Consider the following 19,345-nt stretch of genomic DNA (forward strand, 5'->3'; position numbering starts at 1 on the left):
GACTTGTTCTCTCCCTCTGAACATCCCCTGCCCCTATCCCACAAATGTGTTAAATTCTAATTGGTTTAGACATCTGAGCTATAACTGTATGAGGCATGATTTTTTTTTACTTCACAATCTTTCCCTCGGAGACTTTACCTCGCCATTATAAAACAGGAAAGAGCTTCCAGCAATGGAGTCATCCAGGAAGTCATCAATCTCCACCGACTCCTGATCCATGTGTGGTGGCACCTGCTCCACAGATACGCACTAATGTTCACACACACAGAGGAACGTTTAAACATCCTGTTAGGCCTGAGGGAGATACTAAAAACCTTGATGGCTTTACAGGTCCGGTCAGGTTTGTGTTACCTTGCTGCGGCTCATTCTGAAGAGCGTGAAGACGAGCAGGTAGAGAGGGTAGACGATCAGGCAGGTCACCACGCCTGCTGCCACCGTCTCTCCATCCAACGAGGAAAACCTGGACACGGGTCGACGAGGGCTGCAACACAGGGGGGTGTTAAATGTTGGAAGAAAAGCACACGAAGGACACAAAGCAAGGAGACAATCACGTACCTGTGTCTCCTGTCCACCACAATGCTGTACCACAGTGTGTTGGCCAGAATAAAGAGCTGCAGTAACACGGCGCAGCATGTGGCTCTCTGCAGGCGGGTGAAGGGGCTGCGGGGGGGTCTCTCCCAGAGTGACAGCCACAGGTGACTCTCACACAGCGCCCTCTGCAGCTCACAGCGCAGACGGCGGGGCAGCTGACGGAGCACCGCCTCCTCTGAAGGAAACAGGAAGACAAACGTGAGCGAAGTGACACCATCAGTGGATGCTTATTTCTGACAGTTGGGTTGTATTTTCTCACCTGATGCCTCTACTTCAATCTCGACCCGTCCGTCAGTCTTTTCATTGTCGACGGACAGCCACTCATCAACCAGGAAGTAGTAGCTGCTTCCTGTCTGCAAGTCTTTGACCAAGACGTACTGTAGCAGCCACGCTGGGGACAGACCTGAGGAAGGGTTGAGAGCGGAGAACGTCATTCAAATATCAGCTCTGTTAAGTCTGTGATAACAGGTCTGTGTTGGATTGCATATGTGGTTCTGTACCCTTGTTGTCATGCCAAAGTCGTATTTTCCAAACGCTGCCTAGGTTGGTATCCATGGCGATGTGAAAGATGTCGAGGGCGTTGCGCGTGAACGCTCCTCTGCTGTCTAAATGGCGGTGCCCGCTGTGACTCTCACGGCCAAACAAACTGACTCCAACATGAGCCGTGGTGCCTGGATGGGCGGGAAGAAGCTTATATTATATCAAATATCCCCAAAACATGTTTAACGTGCAGTCATTTTTTTTTCTTCTATCCTAATAATAGAGTCACTGAACCGGGTAAAGTACATTTCTTAGAAAAACTACATTTTGTTTCATTCACACAACATACAGACATTTGTCTTAAAACTTAATTTCTCCCTAATTCTCTATCTATGTCTCCCTTGACCTCTCTTTCATTTTAACTACATCTGATTTCAAAAACTTGATTTCAAAATCTATTTCAAAAAGTTATAGTTCACTCTTTAGATTTAATATGAATTAAAGGTGCACATATATGCTACATTAGCGGTGTACATGGTTATTAACTCATTACAGCTTTTAACCCTCTGAATCCCACAATGTGCAAAAGTTATTTTTGAGTTCTTCGCTTTTGGAGCCATGATTCTGCCGCCGTTTCCATGGAGGTGAACGACTTTATATTGCAGTAAAGACCCCAAAAAGGAAAAGGGAGGGGAAAATGCCCTGAAACTGCTTGGGATTTATATGATTATTTATAATTATTATTATTTATATGAATTTTCAGACCAATAAAGTAAGTAACTTTAGTATTTATGTTGCACTGTAAAGAGAAATTGAAGTCCACTTTATACCACTTTAAGTGTCCCCCTCCTGAGCTCACCTGCCCCTCGGCTCCAGCCGGTCTTGACCTGGATCTCGTACTTGAACAGTCCGTCTTGGCCGCAGAGAGGAACCACAGCAGCCCGCCGTAGATCCAGCTGGTCCAACTTGTGCAAGATGGCTGCTGCCACAGCATAGCTCAGTAGGCCCAACACACACACCATCAGCACCACCAGGCTTACTGCACCAGAACGCTCCTGAGGGACAACAACATGATTACAAATCTGTGTTTGTCTGGTGCATGCGCACAGAAAAAGGGTTTGTTTCCCTGATACTGACCGCCACTTGAAAGCTGATGGCGTTGGCCGGAACAAACAGGCCTGCGGCGAAGGCTGTGAGGTGCCTGGTGCGACACACTGCTCTGCTGGCGTTGGTCTCTGCCAGAGGAACCATGCCGTCGGTCCGCCACTGCTTCTCCTTCTCACTGAAGTACTGACACAGGGAGGCAAACACCCCGACCTCCAGGCAAACACCATCAGGCTGCAGGCCGGGGCTGCAGGCCGTGCTCACGTTGATGAAGTAATCCAGAGTGGTGTCGTACGACCTGAGATACATAAGACAGAGGGATTTGGTTTTAATCAAATTGTCAAATTCCCAAATGAATTGCTTGGTAACCTGTGAGCTGGACCATAAAAGCCCTTCTTTCCTGCCCTAGTTGCCACACACATAATCAATTAGTATTAAGTCATATAAGACTGCAGGGCATGCACTCTTACTCTGGCGACAGGAAGAAGGTGTACTTCCTGTGGTCGAGATCGTGCCCCCTGGTCATGCTGAGTGTGATGCGTTTGCTGTCCGTGCAGTTCAAATCATTGGGTCTCTTGTGTGAATGAAGGTAGGCTGTGATGAACGGCTCCTCCTCCACCTTCTCTTCTCTTTTATACCTCCCTCTGTTATCTAGAGATGAAAAAGAAAACATGGATTTGCATTCATAAAGAAATCCAAGAGATACATAAAAGACCATTAGGAGCACAGTGCATTCACAATAACAAAAAAGTACCAAACCAGGTAGTTATATGTACTTCACAAAGTGAGTTAAATGATTTTTAGTTCTAGTATGTAATTTCCTTATTTGGTCAATGCAAAGGCTTTATATTGCTCTTGCCAAACGACACACAGAGTCATTGATCCCTGAGAGCAAATTGCAGCAGCACAGCTTCGTAAATACGATACAACGAAAAGCAACAACAAGAAGTCCATCTCTTTTAAGGCCAGTCCAAAAAACAACAGTGCCATTAAAGCTTTTAAATATCAAATGTATTTTGTTGTTGCTACTTATATTTTTAATTGAAAGTTTTATTCAAAATATTTTTATATATTTAAACAATACCATTTTTTATTAAGCAACACATTTACGTATTTTTGCAAATATACAACCACACATTTTTAGAAAAAGTACTCACAAACAAAAAGGACAAACATACTTTATTATTTACAACTTTTAAGAGAACATGATTGGTTCGAGGGCACTAACGTTTTGTATTCAATGAGCCCAATATGGCTAAAATCTGCTTAAAAGCAGCCAATATTGTTCAAAAGTGTTTTAATGTCCAACTAAGGTCTGCGGGTTGTATACCTAGGAGTAGTACATTAAAACTGAAAGGGACCTTTACACATACCGGTGGGTGTGTTTTCTGTGTTGAATACATTATATAAAGTATGTGTGTGGTGAACGGGAGGACCCACCCTCCTGAGAGGTGAAGTTGAGCTGAACAAACAGCCCCGCCTGTCGGTTGGTGTTTCCTGTGCTGACCATGACGATGACGGAGTCGCAGTGGCTGATGTTAATAGCCGTGGGGAAGACCCCTCCTCCAGCAGAGCCCTCGGGACCCGATTCTGCTCCGCTGCTCCCGTTGTTAACAGCGACGGTGATGGCCAGGCTGTCGTCCAGTCCGGAGATGGGAATCTGGGTTCCATTTTCAGTGCGGAACTCCATGGATGCCACCTCAGTGGAGACGGTGTAGTTCGCCACGTAGTTGAAGGGGAAGGGGTTGGAATCCACCTTGTGAGGAAAAAAAGGAAGAGAAAATAGAAGGTTAGATCTGATGAAGTGAGGCTGAAAACACAAAACAAAACCACTTCAGACAACTTATTTATTTGAGTGTGTTGTGTTAAGAGACTCCGGCACCTGCAGCTATCATGCTGCCAAGTTTTACAGCAGCAATCCAGAGAAACAAAGAATGTTGTACTCAAGTAAGTAGTCTCCCTCCTCTTACCTGAAACAGAAGCTGCATGATGCCGTTTCCTGCAGCCGCTTGGCGCAGACTGGAGTTAAAAGCTCGAGGGATGGAGAAACGCTGGCACTCTGGAAACATAAAAAGAGGGTTTAAGCACAGATATATACTACTGTTAGTTACCACTTACAGAAACACTAAAAGCATAACTAATGATACTAGATACACAAACCCACCTGGAAAGATGTTGCCATGGTAGCATAGCAGACTCTGGGGGTCCGCCAGTTTTCCCGTGGCAATGATCTCGGCTCCCCTCAGCACGAGCGCCTCCTCATTGAGCACGCGGGCGTGCATGAGGATCCGCATGAGGACCGAGGACAGGCTGTAAGCTTTGGCCGCCACTCGCAGAGGGTGCTGCTCCAAAGAGGAGTTGGAGGGGGGTGAGGGGGAATCCAGGTAGGCAGGCTGGAGGTAGGACTGTGATGTTGACTGGCCAACCTGATGGATCAGATCACCTGGAGGGACGGGAGGAGATCAGGTTAAAGGGACCTATCATGCTTTTGGGGATTTTCCCTTTCCTCTAGTGTGTTATACATGTTGTTGTGCATGTAAATGGTCTGCAAAGGCTACAATCCCAAAGATCCCTCCAGAGGGAGTTTCTCTCCCACATAGTTTCCTCTCTGCCTTAAACGCCTCTGTTGTACTCTTTGTATACTTCAATAACATAGTGACATCACTATGTAACACTCGTGGTTCTACTGTATTGGCTAGTGCAGTGCTTCTCAAACTCAGCCGAGTACCCCCTGACCTACCCCGAACATTTTTGATCGAAATAGCCTATACAAATAATTCCAATATAGTGATGTTCCCTCAGTGTGTGATGTATTACCTCCTTCATGCATGCATTACAACAAACTAATGATATTTTCATTTTATGCATGAAAAGAAATAACATAATGAAAAAAAAACTGATTTTTCCAAGGAGTTTTTCAACTGAAGTAATATCTGTTTAACAAACCAATGAACACAATTATATTTTATGCAAAACTATAAAATACAATACACAAATTTGACATGTTTATATGAGGACCCCCTTGGTGGTTCTAGGAATATTTTATATAAAATTGTGTTTTCTATTTAACTTATTGTACTAAGATTATTTTTGTAATCATGCATGGTATTTTTTTTTTTAATCTCACGTACCCCCTGCAGTACCCCAACGTACCCCTAGGGTTCCGCGTACCCCCATTTGAGAATCACTGGGCTAGTGCACCAATTCACATTGTATGTGATGGGCTAAGGGGTTGTACATATCTAAGCGGTTGACCAATCACAACAGAGCCGGCAGGCTAACCAATCAGAGCAGACCGTTGTTGTTAGCTTCTGGTGCTAGCGAGCTACGCTAACGGATATAAGGAGTTTTTTCAACAACAAGGTGGAGGAGAGTCCTCTCCTGTCAGACTGAGAGACTCAGTGAGCTAAAGGACTCTCTGAGTGTTATCTCAGTGGGTCTCAAATGTTTTGGTCACCATTAATGTAAACAATTATTTCCGAAGCACACATTTATATGATCATTATAGTTATAAAAAAATAAGAGAATAAATGAAAAACAGCTATGAAATACTATATGACAGTAAAACAAGAATAAAGTTTAAAAGGGTGATTTGTAAAATATCCATAAAGAAAAAGTAAATCTGTTTATAGTTCTGTTTCAAATGGGTGTTGAGAGATGTATCCATAGATCTCTTCATGTTGCTCTAAAAGTGCACCAGATTGATGCTTTTAACTTCAATATTAAAAGGAAAATCGTCCCGGGGAGCATGCCCCCGGACCCCCCTATGTAAGGTCCACACACCACCTATAAAAATAGCACTTGACCCCTGCTTACACCTATATGCCGTGAGCTGATTATCGAGCCTTCATTGTAACAGTCGCGGGTACACTGTGTATATGCGTGGGGAGTGTTGCAGTAGAACATTCCACTGTAGCGACCGGTACATTAATGGGAAACCATAAATGTTTGAGCACCCTCTACGAAACGTCAAGCTACCCCACAGCACCCCCAAAAGAAATCTCTGGCGCCGCCACTGAGCCTGACTTGTGTTGGGGGGGCCTGACTTTTTTTTTTTCCCAAGGGGGGGCCTGACAGAAAAAGTTTGAGAACCACTGCAGTAGAGACACACAATACATATATGAACCTGAAAAGGAGCATAATAGGGCCCCTTTAACAGCTCAGGAATATATGGTAAAGAATAAAAGGAAGTTAGAGACACAGTAACAGCACAGTGTCACTGTAGTTTGTTTTTCTCAGAGGATAGTATACATCTTGTAAATTAGGGGACACAAAGTATATTGGTGCTGTTTATATGGCAGAGGAGGAACAAAGTCATTGTATTGCAAGTCACAGATAAGTATTTGTTCTCAAATCCTAAACTTTGAGTGTCACAAATTTCCACCAGTACTCTTTGCATACTGCAACTGGTTATACGCAACAGCACTGAGAAGGCTTTACCCTCCACTTAGCAAGACACATGCACAAATGAAGACTTATTGCAAGATCCTAATTAATGTTACAGTTGACTTTTATCCAAACTTTCACTCTTACCCATGATGTTCAGGATGTTGTCAGCTATCTCAGTGGGAGTGACGGTGCCCTGCTTGGTGTCAGTTTGCAGGATCTCCAGCATGGACTCCAGCTTGTTCAGAGTGCTGTTCTGACACTCCTCGCATATGAACTCCCGACTGACCGCCTGGAAAACAAACACACATTATTTATTACCTTTAGTCTTGCCTTTTCAAATGGCCCTTCTTTCTTAATTTCCTTGTTTCCTCTGCCCTCTTTCCTTTCCTTCCCCCTCTAGCCTCCCTCTCATCCTGCTCACCGTGCACTGAGCCAACGCAGCGGAGGTCTGCTGGATGTCGTTGACGGTGGTCAGGTCGAGAGCCGTCAGGGCTCTGGTGATGTTGCTGCGGACTCTGACTCGGTAACCGCGCTCTGCTGGGGAAACCCGGACCCCCTCCCTGGACTGCTCATACTGTAACAAGACAAATATAGGGATGCTTCAACTGATGAACAATCTGATGATGATTCCATTCCTCATTGCTGTGTGTCGGGGACTCTCCTACCTCATTCAGGACTGTTATAAGAGCCAAAGATAACTCTCGGACCCTCTGGGAGTCTCCCTGCTCCAACAGCTTTTTAAGTTTGATGTCGGACAGCTCATACAGCCAATGGGGAAGGCTTTTGTACTCAGGGGGCGGGTCTGGCAACAGAACCTTGATGGACCTGGAACCAAACACAAAACTTTATTAGTGTTTCTAACAGGGTTATATTTGTGTTTCTCCAGACTTGATGCTTTCATAAATTGTGCTAGGGTGAATGCATTAACCTACAATTACAGTGTAGATTTAAGATACTTTTTTTGTTTACATACAGTACATGCAAGAATAACTGTATATGGCTGTGTCCACATGTAAAACATTTCCACGTTATATAAAGAAAGCCTGGGGAAGAGATAAATAGATTGTGATCAATTTTATAGATATTCTATAGTTGTTATTATGTATCAGCTAATTTGTCCTATTTTAGTTTGCTTTTGTGTTTTTCTTAGTCTTTAGGCGCTTCTTTCCTTTTTTCCGTTTTCCAAATGCCTCTTGAAGTACATGTAGGATGTCTTGTAATCCCACTGCATAGAAACAATATGTAAATGTTTTTCTAGGGCTGCGAGAAAACAATCTTTTGCAGGAGCTTATGCCCATAATAACTAAGCAAGTCTAAGAGGGGGTTAATTTATTGTTCAACATACTTTAACAGAAAGCCCCTAACTGCAAGACAGCACAGATCTAAACTTTAATAAGCTTTGTGGTGAAAAAGAAAAGGAAAGTCAGAAGTCAACAAGATAACAGAAATCCTTGGAGATAGAAGGGGTTATTCTACCTCTAAGAAACCCTTCTGTCACACGGGCTAAGCGAGCTATGGAATTGAAGCTGAAGGACTGGGTCTTGTTTAATTGGTCTCACTGCCGCTCAGAAAGATGTAGTTACTTGTTGAGTGCAATGATGGAAGCTCCCTGGTGGTCCTCCACTGTGATGGATACATTCACATAGTGGTGGGCTGAGCCGAAGCCCGGGGGCAGGAAGGCCGAGTGCTCGGGGCTGCTGCCTTTGTACACGCAGAAGTCCTCGCAGTAATCTTCTCTGCAACGCGTCACCAGTAAACTGTAGAGCAAAGGAGTCTCCGAGACCCCGAGGTCACTGTAACCTGGAGGCGAGAAAAGACATTCACTTTTAAATACTTGTTTTTCTTTATCTATTCATCTGTATTTTTCAATTGTTGTAGTGTATTTATCCCATCAAAAATAGTAAAGGGTTCATGTGTTTTAGAAAGAACAGATATATCGTGGTGAATTTGGACGAGGTAAAAAGAGAGAAATCTGATGATCAGACAGGATAGATTTAACTAAATCAATTGGCGATGACAAAGGGAAACACGTTTGGGATTCAGGTGTGTGAGGCCACGTCCTCCTACCTGAGCAGCTGAAGTGAACTCGGTCCAACAGCGTGTGTATCGTCCAGTCTGCGCTGTCTCTGTCCACGTACGCCACTCCATCCTCCCCTTCCCTGCTCAGGCGACACTTCCCGCCATCTGGGGGCGTGTTGTGGTGCAGAGTGATGGACGCGGCGCCCTCTCCATCTAAACTGTCGTCGGTCACATGCAGGGTGAAGTTGTAGGAGCAAGGTCGCAGGACGCCCTGCCGCAGCACCAGATTCATGCCGTCACCTCCTGTGGTGGTGGAGGAGGAGTCCAGGACAAAAGTCTCGTTCTGCAGCGTCATGGCACTCCAGCGCTGAAAGGCAGAGAGAGAGAAATATAGGTATTCATACATTAATTGAGCAAGGATAATCCATCCTAAAAGCTGTCAAATAAAGGAAGGGACACATTCTTTTTCTTTTTGTTCATTTGTTTTGAGGTTTGCCTTTGATGCGTTCATCACAAGGCTGAGCCAATAATTAGATGAATGCTTTTAGTATGTTTATTCCTTTTGGCAGGTTATGAACAAGGAGTAATTTGGTTGAGGCTCTAAACATCACTTAATTACTTTGATGTACAAGAAAAACTCTGTCTGATCATCCACTTTCTATAATCAGTTCTAAACTGTTATATGTTCTGTGTTTACTGCTCAGGTAAGAACATTGTCTTACCTGGGAATCTTTATAAGTTACTTAAAAACTCAAATTTGACAGGTGAAAAATGTATATTCATGTTTACTTCAAGGAGAAATATGTATATGTGAGAACTACATGAAGATAGACACATGATATATACAGAGTACCAAACTTAGAAATGACCCCTGCGCAGTGTGAAAACAGGAGTAAAGTACAATTCTAGGAATGAACCTAGTTTAGAGCTGAGTCATCTGCTATGTGCAGGTTGAGGCTCAGGGACTCAAGTATGTTGTCTTTCAAAATGTTTCCCTGTGTTAGCAAGGACCAAACATATTGGCCCTGGCTCAAGTTGTATATACAATTACTTAATTCTCACAACCACACAACTGTATGAAGAAATATTTCCAGAGAATAAAGTCTGAATAAAGGAAAGAGGTGGAGACAAAGGACGAGAAATGATCATGGATGAGGATTTTGCGGTCGTTTCTGCAGTGTGACAACATATAGATATGGATTTGGAGTGTGTATGTGCCCATGGGTGTCTGTCTGTGTGTGTGTGTGTGTGTGTGTGTGTGTGTGTGTGTGTGTGTGTGTGTGTGTGTGTGTGTGTGTGTGTGTGTTTACCCCACGGTAAACGCCCTGGCAGTTGGTGCAGGTTCCTCTGAGGTAGACGTACGAGTTCTGGCTGACCTCGTAGATGGACTGGACCTTACAGGACACACACTCCAGGGACACCATGGGGATATGGCCACTCTGGACAAGCACCTGTCATAAACACACACAAACATACATGCTGTCAAAATACAGGCAGTAAATAGCATGCAACCGATCAGAAATACAACCCAGAACATCCAACAAAATACAAACACATGTAGTTTATTATATATATATTTCTTTGTATTTCTATATTTTGAGGGATACATCCAAGTACAATGCATTATGTGACATGCCATATTTATATCCAAACAGAAGACATTCTATTATTTTCTACTTTTTCTTTATCGGTATTTGTTAATTATTGTATTTTATCCCATCAAAAATATTAAAGGGTTCATGTGTTTTAATGGCAGCAGCAGATCCTGGTTGTTCAACTGCTGATCATAAAACTAGTTATGTCAACATTTAGTAGACTGGTTATACAAATGATGTAATTGAGTTGGAGCAAACAGATGAATGTTCAGTAGAAACTACAAGTGAAACCTGTTAAATGAGTGTTCAAACTACATCTCCCACTGTCCATGAACACTTGACACACACTGATTGCTATGTGTCACAAATGACAGAGAGCGATTGTTCTGATAGCATAGTCGCTCCAGTCCTAGTAGAGGGCAGTCATCTCTTTCGACTCCACTTCGAGCGATAGAATTACTAACAAAGAATTACTAAAAAAGCACGTATATACTAATAAAGGGCTGGCTTATCTACAGCCAGTTGAGTAGCACTTGAAATGCTTGGCTCTATGAAACCTGATGTACTTTATGATTCTGTTTTCTTCAAGTTTGTATCTTCTTGGTCGAACGCACTTATTGTAAGTCGCTTTGGATAAAAGCGTCAGCTAAATGTAATGTAATGTTTAAGTAAGACAGATAAATAAACCAGGTCAGTATACAACCCTTTTGTGTCAGAGGAGGAAAACTCTCATATTGATATGTGTTAGGATTATTTTGTAATGTCCCCATGGTGTGCTTTGAGCCTTATAAAGCTGCTTTTACTTGTATGTACATTTGACATTGAATGAGTCACAACATATATTTACCTTAGAAGTCCTCCTTTCCTTTAGAACCTTTAAAGATGTTATACAAACTGCCTCAAAAGAAACACCTTACTGTTTGACGTTTTTCCTTGACTTTAACCTTGACTGGAATTTGTTATGGATATTTATTATTGGACTAATTGAAAAAAAAGAAATCTAAGTGTTTTGTTGGCTTCTTCTGATTTCCATTCATCAGCTTTTGACGCCTCAGATAAATGTTGTGGCCTATTTAAGCTCCCTTCCCTTCTAAGCTATGAATCACCATCTTAAAGGAACACTGCGTACCATTAAGAGGAGTTAGTGGCAGGAATGGAAAATAATAGTCATTACTCACTTCTGTATGTAGGACTAGAAAGGTCCATCTTATTTGACACTAATGCAGAAGCACTTTAAGTGGTTTGGCTTATTGAAAGCAAATGTACACGCAGGATTCTTGCTATTCTGAGTTTGTATCTCCATGGTTGATTGCACTGATTGTAAGTTGCTTTGAATAAAGCATCTGTTAAATGAAATGAACTCTGTTTTAATTTCAACATAAGGAGTTGCTATTGTTGCAAAGCTGTGTGTAGACCAGTCGACCTGAACAGACTAATCAAACGTTGTCTCTAGAGAGGCCCTTTAGATGTGTTATGCTAAACCAAGATAACTGTTGTTCTCTGACACGCTTGTAAAGGGAGGGGTATCCAGTTGAATCCAATCTGCACCCTCACCACTAGAAGACAAGAAATCCTGCACACTGGATTTTCAAAAGGACACATGTATTTACCATAGACTGTATGTGGTATTTACATGTGTGTGCACTTACAGTCTGTGTGGTGGACTCTGGTGCCATGCCTTCTTTGCAGATGGTCAGTCTGAAGGTGTATTCAACACCCGCCTCCAGCTCAGAGACGGAGATTCCCAGCACCGGGTCGTTGGTGCCCAGGCCGAAGTTCAGACTGGAGCAGTGCTGCGATCCCTGCAAGCGGGAGGAGTCGGGATATCAAGTGTTGAGTACAAGCATGGTACTTTTACATACAGTTAAACACAGGGTTAGGTAGAAAACAGCAGTGCTGATATTTGAGTAAAAGGTAGGCAATATATTTATAGAAGTGGGTTTAACTAAGATATAGCTGCATGTGAATACATTCATTAAATGTAGAAAAATACACATAAAAGGCCAAGTTGGACTATCTTTTTAACTTAAATGACAATTTGTCATTTCCACCAAAGTCATAAAATCCTCATCATTTTAGATAAATGCTAGTATATGCTTTTATTACATAGAAAAATAAGCAATAATAAAATAGAGGTTATTTCAGAGAGCTGCAGGCAGGATTTAACACTATAACTGACTCACATTATAGATGTTGTCCTCTTGTTTGTACAAGCCCTACATGACCTAGCACCTCCATATGTGTGTTATTACTTTCATTTCATGTTTAGAGAACAACTGCATGCCCACAAGACATGTGGTGAGGCTTCTAATAGTTAGAATACTACATTAAATGAAATTAAGTCAATCAACAAACCCTCTGATTGTTCCCTATAATTACATTGCTACAGATCTTCATTCTTAAAACCTTTTAAAGATGAAAATGGTTGGTCATCAACTATTAAAAATGCTGTGATATTACAGTAGCCTAAGTCTACTTCAAAAGAAGCCAAAATGTTAACATTGTATGATTGAATGTAATTCTTCTCTATTTTTAACCAACTCCATCATCTCCTTAGAAAAGTGTTTGTCTCCAAGGTCTTGACAGCATCAAACACAACTACCAGAATCTTCTTCTTTTCTTTTTTAAATCAGCAGCGCTACACAGCTGAGAGTGTGTGTGCATTTAGTTTATGCGAGTAGTGTAATTGTCAGGTTGGGGAGCAAAGCACCAGCTGTGGAATGCTGAATTATCTCTAAACAGTTACATAAACTTTAAAAGCCTTAGGTGTATGCGCACGCACAGCTACACACACAGCTACACACACAGCTACACACACATGTCACACCCATCCCATTGGGTCTTATATTGTGGTCTGTTGCTGCACAGGCAGATTGTGTTCCTGCCCGGCCAAGGAAGCGGTGAGTGTGTAAGACACTGAATGAATTGACACTAACACACAAGCACACACGTATTCAAGATACACACTCACTCACAAACTGTCCTGAACTGAGTTCTCCTCCTCACATCGACGCTGCCAAGCTTTTCTGAAGGCCGCTACAGTACTCGGGACCAGATGACTGTTACATAATGTTTCCACAGTCGTCTTTGCAGGATCAAGTCCGTCCTCCAAACTCTTGTCTTGTGAGCTCACCATTTAAAATAACCCAATAAAATGCCTGAGAGTAAAGTTTGGCTTAACAACTCTCCACTCTGCTATTTCAATTAGACTCAAGCCACATTTTAAGAACACAGCATATCGAACCACAGACGCAAAAGCAGAATAGAAAAGAAATGCACCTAAAAACATTTAAAAACACACTCTCCACCAATTAAACCAGCAAAGCTCCTCCAACTTTACTTCAGTTCTAATGTGTGAAAGTGACTTTTGTCTCAAGTCTGTTCTTACCTTGGAAGTGCTTTGACACTCCCAGTTGTAGTTGAGTAGTGACTGCTCCTTTGGGTCCATGTTGGGATCGTAGGACTGCTCCGCACTGAGCTTCAGGTCCTGTGTCCTGGACCACACCCTATAGGTGCCCCCTTCTATGATGGGCATCAGCCTGCCAGGAGAAAAGGGGGTAAAATGAACATAAAGTAAGACAAAGAAGTGCCTGTTGGCAAATGTTCTCAAGTTTATTTCCCGCCATTTGTCAGTTTTTCTATCCGTTCTATTTAAATCCAAAATGTTTGTACTTGTGTTGCGTATGAAGAGCTTTGTCTACGATATCAAGGTGAAATGATTTTAGTTTCTGGCTTCCCTCTTAGTTTTTTGTGATGTGGGGTTTAGAGAAGATCCTATAGACTTTTTTCCACCATTACAATCCATCATATCTGCCTTTAATATAAACTGATTGCGAATGACAAATTGAATAAAGAGTTTGGGTTAATTATTGTTTATTCATTGTGTATTGAACTCGGTATCACTTGGAGACATCATTAAGAAATGCAGTTTCTCCACTGACCTGGCAGCCATGACACTGAGCTGCAGACAGGCAGCCTTCCTTAGCGGAACGCCCTCGTAGGACATAGAAAACACCAAGGTGTAGTTCCCTGCTGCCAGCGTCATCTTAGGCAACGACAGCTGTAGCCGCTTCACATCCACCTCCACTGGCACGATCGAAGACTGAGAAGGAATCTGGTCTTTATCATTATCACAGGAGGGGGTGGAGAGTATCTGCCAGAGGTACTGCGCTCCGTAGCGTACACAGCCTTTCAGGTTCACACTGGCTTCCACCAACGTGGACTGGTAGCGCCAGATGGCCAGACGGGGGGCTTGCACCACCTGCACTTCTGGCTCCTCGCACTCCAACACGCTGATGTTTACCTCCACCTGAGCCGACACCGAGCTCACCAGGTTACTGCAGTTCACCTGGCAGGGAGAACAACAAGATGGTGAAATATCCAAACTGGGAAGCTTTCAACAACATTTCATAGTTCAATAAATAAATAATAGATCTTTAGAGTGTCCAAATTAACTTACTTGCACCAGGTAGTGCCCGGGGTGTCTGTACTCGTGACCTGCAGTAGTTCGGTTTGTGTGAACTAGAGACGAGCCGTCGCCAAAGTTCCAAAAGCATTCCACATCATTGGATCTGGGTGTGACACTGGCGCTCAGCATCACCATCTTGTTGATGAAAGTGTCGCTGGGTGCTGCGTGCAGGGCGGCACTTTTCAGCAGGTTCTGCACCACGATTTGCTTTTCGAAGCTCTGATCATGAAGTGCGTTCAAGGCCTTCAGGTAGATTATCAATCTACCTGGTTCTCCTGGCGTGTAGAACACCTGGGGAATTCAATGAGACACATCATTATTTGACAGCTGTTTACTATAAATGTTTATTTATTATTTATGGTGAAGTGATCTGACCGTTTTGCCCATAATCGGCGTCTTGTGGAGGTGGTGCAGATCAAAAGTCCACAGGAAAGATACAGGATTGCCCGTTAGGATGTTGGCGGTAAACGATGTCGTAACGCCTACTGGGATTGCTGCAGCGCTCTCCTGGATGGAAAGTCCACTCACCGGCTGCATCACCTCCACCTGGAGGTGCCTCCTCTGACTACTCACCTGGTTTGTCATATTGCATCAAAATATGGTTAGTGCATTAGTTTGATTAAATCATACTTGCTTTAACACCAGCGTTAATGCCAAAAAGAGAAATTAAGTCATGATTAAACTCAAAAGTTGTTGTAAATATTATGTAATACCTATTTCCTAGGTTCCGCTTAAAACACACTTTAAATTTAGAGTGAGGAACTTTTGTCTCCCCATCTGGTAGTGACAGTCAGTAATTACCATATGGGATATATATACTATACTATAGCGACGGAGCAGCAGTTACTGTATCTTGAGGGAATGCTATGATAATGGAGTTCAAAGACCTCTTGGTGAAAAGATGCAGCATCTCACGTATGGTGTACAAGCGCAAGTTCGGGAAAGACTCCAGACATGTAAAACTTTGGTATACTGCAAAATACAGAGAACTTGTCCTGCCAGCGATAGCCTTATTCAACTTTATGTAGAATAGTTTGGAAAGGGCTTGAATGTCACGAACATTCATTCATTGTAAAAGTCCAGCACTCCAGCTTTAAGCAGTGTTTTTTTAAGTAAACAGTAAGGTCAAATATCTTGGTCACCCAGAAAAATACCTTACTTTAAAAGAGGACAAACAACAACAAAAAGCTCAACTGCAGTATATGCTTGTGCCACACGTTGTTCTTCTCGACTAATTTCAAGGTCTCTGAAAACATCTGCAAACGCCATCTGACCTCTGCAGCTAATTCAGAGTGCTGCAGCCCGACTGGTCTTCAACCTCCCCCAGTTCTCCCACAGTACACCTCTCCTTCACTGGCTGCCAGAATCCGTGTATCGCTATCCTGGCTTCTAAATGGTGGAACGAGCTCCCCATTGACATCAGGACAGCAGAAACTCTGCATATTATCCGTTGCAAACTGAAAACGCATCCCATGGCAATTAAATTCTTGCAAAAAAAAAAAAATACTTGAATGACTTAGACAAAGTGAATATATTTGCACTTTGCTTGTTGATCAGTTTAATTGTTTATGTTTTTTGCACTTATTTTAAGTTGCTTTGTCTAAAAGCGTCAGCCAAATGAAATCTAATATAATGTAAAAAGGGCTCTCTGCGGTCATATTGCCAAAGGTAGCTAGAGACGGTGAGCTTCAGAAGCGATATTATCACAAACTCAAGTAAAGGAATTTGACTTGGTTGTTAACCAAATTACAAACTGGCTACGTGACTGCATTGCAATCCTCTCTGACCAGGACCCCCCTCTCTAAAAGAAAGTATTTCTAGCATCTAGAATTATTCTGAGACGAAGATCTTCTGCTCTCTACTAGACGTGTACAAGGGAAACTCCAGAGAACATGCCAACCTTATTCTCAGACACTGTCCGGAGTTCTTATTAGAAAACATCTATAATGTATAATATGAATCTTCTTTGACTTTACCTGGTTGTGCCCAGTGAGATTCACCATGTACGTATCCACCCTGGTGAACGTGTGGACGTAGGTTTGGTTGAGTTCAGGGTGAAGAGTTGCATCTCCGCTGATGCTGAGGATGAACTGAACGTCCGAGCCCGCTGCCATAGAAATGGTGAACTCCACTGTCTCATTGAGAGCTGCAATGTTTTTACTTGCCCTCAGCTCCAACCCCTTAATCTTATCCTGAACAAAGAAATCTCTGGAAACCACTTCCATGCTCACGTCATTGGTCGCATTCAGAGTAACGGTGGCTGTTTTTGCCTCGTGGAAAATCAGAGAAGTGTTCCTTCCTGTTTCTGTTTTTCCTTTGAACAGCCATGTCCACGACACATTGGTCCCTGTCAGTACCTCCCCCTGGAGCTTGACACTGACGCCTGTCTCTACGTAACTCTGCTTTGTCACATTGGTAGCTGTGAATCCCAGACCGGAGATGACTTCCTGGACGCTGACATTCTTTGACTCAGATTTGAAACTAACTTCATTGAAGACCTGCACGGTAATCAGCTTTAGGCCAGGACTGAGGAAGGTGTGGGTCTTCGAGTGCATGTTCCACTGCAAAAGGTCCCCATTCACAAACCAGCTGTACTGCAGGTTTGTGCCTTGAGCACTCAGCACGGTCAGGTTAGTTGGAGTGTTGACTGCTACTGGGTTGTCGCTGATCTGCAGCTCCACCCCTCCTGCTGGCTCCTGGAATTGGATGGTTCTGTTGATGGTCAGCTGGCCCAGCAGGTTGGCTGCTCGGAGATAGATGTGACACGGGCCCGGTGTAGAGAAATTCACCTCCACTGTCTTCCCGCTAATATTATAGCTCGAGGCGAGGGGTTCTAGGTCTTTAATAATATTCCAAGTGAAGGTCATGTTGGTTCCTTCCTTTAATCCTGCTTGAAGGTGGAGGATGCGATTTGTGGCGAAGTAGCCCCCCTCCAATCCTGCTCCTCCTGTCTCCTTCACTGTTAATATCTGCAGGCCCTCCAGCTCGCGTTGGACGTACAGGAAGATACTCGCTTGTGCCGTTCCCACGTCGTTCTCCGCTGTCACAATGATGTTGAAGGTGGCCATGGAGCGGAATGTGTAGTACATGGTGTGAGTGGCTTGGATTGGAGTGCAGCGGTCACACAAGATCCAAGAGAAGCGGACATCATCTCCTTCCTCCATTTGGGCCTCGAAGTGGACGGAGGCATTGAGAGGGACATTTACCAAACTGGCGTTGACGCTCAACCCGCGGATTGGCGCGAGCACAGTGACAGGTAAGATCGTGTGATTCCTGCTAACTGTGTTGGCCGCTGTCAGGGAGATATTGTACCTTGCAGAGATGTTGAACGTGTAGAGGATATTCTGGCCTGTTAGCACATTTCCGTCCCCAAAGTTCCAGATGTAAGTGACATTGGAAGCCATGGAAGAGGTTGTGAAAGCGTATGGTGCTTTAAGTGTTAGGTTATTGTTCTTTGTTCCATTATGTTGGATAACAACTGGACCCACAGGCACCAGAACCTCAATCACAACAGTGATGTTACTGGCGGAGATGTTATTGAAGACAACCACTGACACATTGTAATGGCCTGGGTGTTTATACGTTTGCACGGTATTCCCAGAATTTGTGATGGGCATGAGGTCTTCCCCTCGACCAAAGTCCCACTGGTAGCTGTAGTTTGATTCTGGCTGGGCTCTGGCCTGGAATGAGATCTTCTCCCCAACAGCGTAGTGGGATTTATCAAGGCTGAGGCTGATGTTGGTAAGAGCTGGCTGCACACACACCCAGTTGAAGAAGTTGGCCTTGGTGGCCTTGTTTACCCCGCTGGAGAGGCGCAGAGAGAGGTGGTACTTCCCGCTCGTCCAGTAGGTGTGGGAGACTGTGGGGTTGCCCTGGTGTGTCTCGTTTGGGCTCCCGTCCCCAAAGCTCCATTCATAAAGATGAGCCGATGCATTACCGGACACCCAGGCCTGAAAGTTAACCAGGGTCCGCTCTTGGACACACCCTGAAGGCTCCATCCTCACAACCTGGAAGACGAACACCTGCACTGCGACTAGCGTCCAGCCAGAGCTCACAGCGTTGGCCGCCGTCACATTCACTGTGTAGTTTCCCTCTGTGACGTATTTGTGTGACATGTGAGGTGTCGATGTCGTGTACATGTCCCCGTCTCCCATGGAGAACGTCCATGTGATGTTATTACCTGACCCGAGCCGTGCCTGTACTACGGTGGGACTGTGAAGCTCTGTAGGAGAGGAGCTCTTAGCCGTCAGATCATCAATCTCCTCGAACACAAACACCTCGGCACAAGCCTCCATAGAACTGATGGTGTTGTTTACCGATACGCAGACGTTAAAGATGCCGCTCTGTGCGTAGGTGTGTGCCACGCGGCGACCTTGCATCGGGGGAGAACCGTCTCCAAAGCGCCAGTCGTAGTGAATGCCATAGGGCGAGGGCAGAGGGTGAGCCTCGAACTCGGCTGATTTGTCAGTGAGGAGGAGTTGTGGCTCTGTTTGTATATCGACACGAGTGAGGATGCTGTAGACGCTCATGTTGATGCTCCGACTGATGTTCTCATAGCGGTTGGACACGGACACCAGCGCTGTGTATATCCCTGTGAAGAAAAACAGGGATAAGAAGATTGTTTCACTTTTTTATCATTATCTTTCAGCTTAAAACATTTTGATGTTCTCTAAATTGAAACAAAGTCATAATCGAATAG

The 19,345-nt window shown here is 43.8% G+C and overlaps 1 protein-coding gene across 1 annotated transcript in view; it reads right to left on the reverse strand.

Annotated features, from left to right (window-relative positions):
* The window catches only part of pkd1a (polycystic kidney disease 1a), an 82,896-nt gene that overhangs the window by 15,280 nt on the left and 48,271 nt on the right, over positions 1-19,345 (reverse strand). Inside the window, 23 exon segments of the mRNA XM_034102530.1 lie at positions 139-249; positions 352-481; positions 556-766; positions 851-994; positions 1,092-1,262; positions 1,931-2,126; positions 2,209-2,473; positions 2,646-2,826; positions 3,616-3,931; positions 4,146-4,234; positions 4,340-4,618; positions 6,709-6,853; positions 6,986-7,138; positions 7,230-7,389; positions 8,148-8,364; positions 8,632-8,950; positions 9,894-10,034; positions 11,828-11,980; positions 13,567-13,717; positions 14,120-14,526; positions 14,638-14,937; positions 15,022-15,219; positions 16,623-19,237. Of these exon segments, the coding sequence (XP_033958421.1) occupies positions 139-249; positions 352-481; positions 556-766; positions 851-994; positions 1,092-1,262; positions 1,931-2,126; positions 2,209-2,473; positions 2,646-2,826; positions 3,616-3,931; positions 4,146-4,234; positions 4,340-4,618; positions 6,709-6,853; positions 6,986-7,138; positions 7,230-7,389; positions 8,148-8,364; positions 8,632-8,950; positions 9,894-10,034; positions 11,828-11,980; positions 13,567-13,717; positions 14,120-14,526; positions 14,638-14,937; positions 15,022-15,219; positions 16,623-19,237 (7,052 nt within the window).

The sequence above is a fragment of the Pseudochaenichthys georgianus genome, chromosome 1 (genome assembly GCF_902827115.2).
Source record: "Pseudochaenichthys georgianus chromosome 1, fPseGeo1.2, whole genome shotgun sequence".
Classification (NCBI taxonomy): Eukaryota; Metazoa; Chordata; class Actinopteri; order Perciformes; family Channichthyidae; genus Pseudochaenichthys; species Pseudochaenichthys georgianus.